Source organism: Dipodomys merriami, unplaced genomic scaffold (assembly GCF_024711535.1).
Source record: "Dipodomys merriami isolate MVZ:Mamm:240054 unplaced genomic scaffold, mDipMer1.0.p SCAF_78, whole genome shotgun sequence".
Taxonomy (NCBI): Eukaryota; Metazoa; Chordata; class Mammalia; order Rodentia; family Heteromyidae; genus Dipodomys; species Dipodomys merriami.
Window position 1 is genome coordinate 2,763,996 of NW_027206379.1, and position 3,644 is coordinate 2,767,639.

At 59.7% G+C, this 3,644-nt stretch overlaps 1 protein-coding gene across 1 annotated transcript; it reads right to left on the bottom strand.

Moving 5' to 3' along the window:
- Positions 1-2,366: 2,366 nt before the first annotated feature.
- Positions 2,367-3,341, bottom strand: Mrgprd (MAS related GPR family member D). Its single transcript, XM_070009605.1, has one exon. It carries the CDS (start codon positions 3,339-3,341, stop codon positions 2,367-2,369), a length of 975 nt encoding a protein of 324 aa, XP_069865706.1.
- Between the last annotated feature and the right edge of the window lie 303 nt (positions 3,342-3,644).

Genomic DNA, 3,644 nt, shown 5'->3' on the forward strand with positions numbered 1-3,644 from the left:
GGACTCATTCCGGAACTGGCCACGGATGCCTGGCCCCAGATTCAGTTCTGTGGGAACAAGGATGCAGGTGTGAATGAGCCCAGGGCTAACGAAGCCACGAAATTAGTGGCTTGGAGCTGCAGACCTCCGTGATTAGACTGTGTCACCGTGGCCAAATACCTGTTTGGGGCGGGGAGGGGGAGGGGGGGAGGAGGGAGGGGGGAGGGGGAGGGGGGGAGGGGGGCAGGCAGAGATCTGTTCACCTCATGGAGGACAGGAAGTGCCTGAGCTCAGGTCCGGCCTTCAGAGTCACAGCCCCAGGGAGCTACATCCTTCCTCTAGGCCCCACCACTCAAAGTTTCCAGAATGTTCCTAAACAGCACCCCCTGCAGCGGGCCGTGGTGAGGGGCCCCTCTGCTCCACCGCTGCTGACGTCACCATTCTTCCGGGTCTGTCCCTGGCCAGGCGCTGGTCGCCTTGCGAGGACTCTGGGCACATTGGCTCAGAGCTCCCCCCTTCCCCGAATTCACCGGGCGGCGTCCACAAGACCCTCCTTTTATTCCTTTATTTACTTGTGCTGTTGACACAGAGGCGGCGCACAGCGGGGTCACGGCTACCAGAGTCAGGGGAGGCCCTCCCCACGGGGGCGCTCTGGCTCCCCAGCAACTCCGTGTGTGTGTGTGTGTGTGTGTGTGTGTGTGTGTGTGTGTAAGCCTGAACACTTATCTCATGCACCAAATATAGAGACATGGAGGATGGGGGCTGTGGAGATGGGGGCTGAGGGGAAGAGGGGCCCCAGGGAAAGGGGGTCACAGGAAAGGGGGGTGTGGGGAAAGGCAGAGGAAGCAGATGCATGACAAGAGCCTGGCACACCGCGCTGGGCACACTGCAGACGGGAGCTGGAGGTTTTGTGGACAGAGCTTGGACATCCGGTTAACTGAGACTGAGTGTCACGGCCGCCACCCGTAGTGAGGACTCGGGTCACGCTGCCTGGCGGGCTGTCCATCCTGAGCCCACCCTGTTGTCCCTTAGGGGTGGTTAAGGTCCTTGTCATACAGATCCAGGCCTGTTCTTCCTTGGGTGATTGTAAAGGGACCGCAGAGAGAACTCTACCCAACACTTTCCTCCTGCTTTTGGTCAACTCCTGGGCAGTACCTCTTATAGCTTAGTGCCATAAAACTGGAGACCACTGTACCAGGGGTGTCCTGGCTTTTTAACAAACTAGATGACCTGAGTACAGTAGTATACACCTGTAGTCCCAGCTACTTGGGAGGCAGAGGCCAGAGGATTGCTTGAGCCCACAAGTTAAAGGCCAGCCTGGGTAACCTACTAAGGCCCACTCTTGAAACAAACAAACATAAAAGCCGAGTGCCAGTGTGTAATCCTAGCTACTCAAGAGGCTGAGATCTGAGGACTGAAGTTAGAAGCCAGCCTGGACAGTTAAGTCTGTGACACTCTTATCTCCAGTTAATCACCACCACCACCAACAAAAATCTGGAAGTGGCACTGTGGCTTAGGTGATAGAGTGCTAGCCTTGAGCAAAAAAGCTCAGGGACAGTGCCCAGGCCTTGAGTTCAAGCCTCAAGAACCAAATAAATAAATAAGCCGGGCGTCTGTGGCTCATGCCTGTAATCCTAGCTACTCAGGAGGCTGAGAGAGGATCGTGGTTCAAAGTCGGCCAGGCAGGAAAGTCCCTGAGACTCTGATCTCCAATAAATGACTCAGCAAACTGGAAGTGGCACTGTGACTCAAGTGGTAGAGCGCTAGCCTTGAGCTGAAGAGCTGAGGGACAGCGCCCAGGTCCGGAGTTCAAGCCCCACGACCAACTATAAATAAATAGCTGCTGGGCACCAGTGGCTCACCTGTAGTCCTAGCTCCTCAGGAGGCTGAGATCTGAGGATGGAGGTGAGACCACAGCCCATGCAGAAAGTCTATAAAACTCTTATTTTTAATTAACCAGCAAACAAATTCTAGAAGTGGAGCTGTGGCTCAAGTGGTAGAGTGCCAGCCTTGAGTCATAAAAGCCCTGGGACAGTGTCCCGGCTCTAGTATGTGCAACACAAGAATAAAATAAAAATCTTTTTTGGGGAAAAAAAAAAAAAAGCTTCAAACAAGCCAACGCTGAAGGTCACGCTCGGCCTCTAGCCGGCCGGTCCGCTTCGCCCAGAGCAGCGACACCCCTCCTCCTACCTCGGGTCTGGGGCCTGCATGGGGGTGATTTGTGGGGGACTTTGGTGAGTAGGAAAGTGGCACTAACACAGCTAGCAGCAAAGCTTTGAAGACTCCCCTCCCCCTGCACATGGTGAGCCAGCCGGGCCCCTGCGGGCGGGGCTCGGGGAACGTGCCTGGGCCCGGGGTGCCCAGGCGGCTGGCCCGGGCCGGTCCCCTCACAGGCTGTCGCTGGTGGCCGTGGACGGCGGGTCCGTGTCGTCGGGCATGGGCTCCTCCCGCAGGGCGCGGGCCAGCACAGCCCCCAGGGACTCGCGTGGCCCGCGATGCTGTCGGCTGCCCACCACGAAGTAGATGAGCGGGTTGGCACTGCTGCCCAGGGCGGAGGACAGGCGGGACAGGCAGACCAGCAGCAGCGTGGGCTGCTCGGGCAGGCGCAGCCAGTACAGGAAGAACCAGTAGAGGCCGAGCGGCAGGGAGCACGCCAGGAACACCAGGACGGAGGCCAGGATGACCAGGTAGAGCCGCAGGGGCCGCCGGCGCCGGGGCACGGGGCTCCACCGCACCCGCACGAACAGGACGGTGCTGGACACGATCATGAGGGGCGTGAAGCCCCCCAGGATGAGGCCGCTCATGACCATGTCCACGGTGAAGCAGTGCTGCGCGTCAGGGCGCCAGAACCAGCTGCAGAAGAGGGAGGCCAGCGCGTTGGTGAGCAGGGCCAGCACCCAGAGCCCGGCACACACGCGGGCCGACAGGTGCCGGGGCCGGCGGCACTTGTACCAGACGGGGAAGAGGACGGACAGACAGCGCTGGGCGCTGATGGCCGTGAGGAGGCTCAGGCCAGCGGTGTAGGCCAAGTACTTGGTTCTCTTGAGGACCTCGTAGGCCTGGTGCACCGGCTCCGCCCGGCCCAGGCTGCCCAGCGGCCGGGTCTCCAGAACCAGCAGAGCCGCCATGCACAGCAGGAAGAGGAGGTCGGCGGCCGCCAGGTTGAGCACGTACACGCAGAAGGGCGTCCTCCGTACGCGGAAGCCCAGCAGCCAGACCACCAGGCCGTTGCCCGCCACGCCACACACGCACACGGCCATGGTCAGCGAGCTCAGCGCCAGATAGCCCACGGTCACGCCATCCGGCCCCGGGGGCTCCCCGGCGGGCCGCGGGGCCGGGGCGCTGCTCACAGCACCGCTCATCCCTAGGGAAAGGAAGGCAAAAAAAGGAGATTCTAGAAGTTTCCTGGACCATGGGAGACTTCTGGGGGCTTTTCTATTCTGAGTTGCATTTGTGTGTGTGTGTGTGTGTGTGTGTGTGTGTGTGTGTGTGTTATACTCAGGGCCTCGGTTCTGTCCCTGAGCCCTTATGCTCAAGGATGGCACTCTTCCACCTGAGCCATACCTCCACTCCTGGCTTTTTGTTAGTTAATTGGAGTTTCATGGGCTTTGCTGCCTGGGCTGGGTCCGAATCGCTGTTCCATGCAGGGCCCTCCTGCCTCTTGG

Bases quoted from the DNA above. Each gene is read 5' to 3' on its own strand.
- Mrgprd (XM_070009605.1), bottom strand. From the start codon at position 3,341: ATGAGCGGTGCTGTGAGCAGCGCCCCGGCCCCGCGGCCCGCCGGGGAG.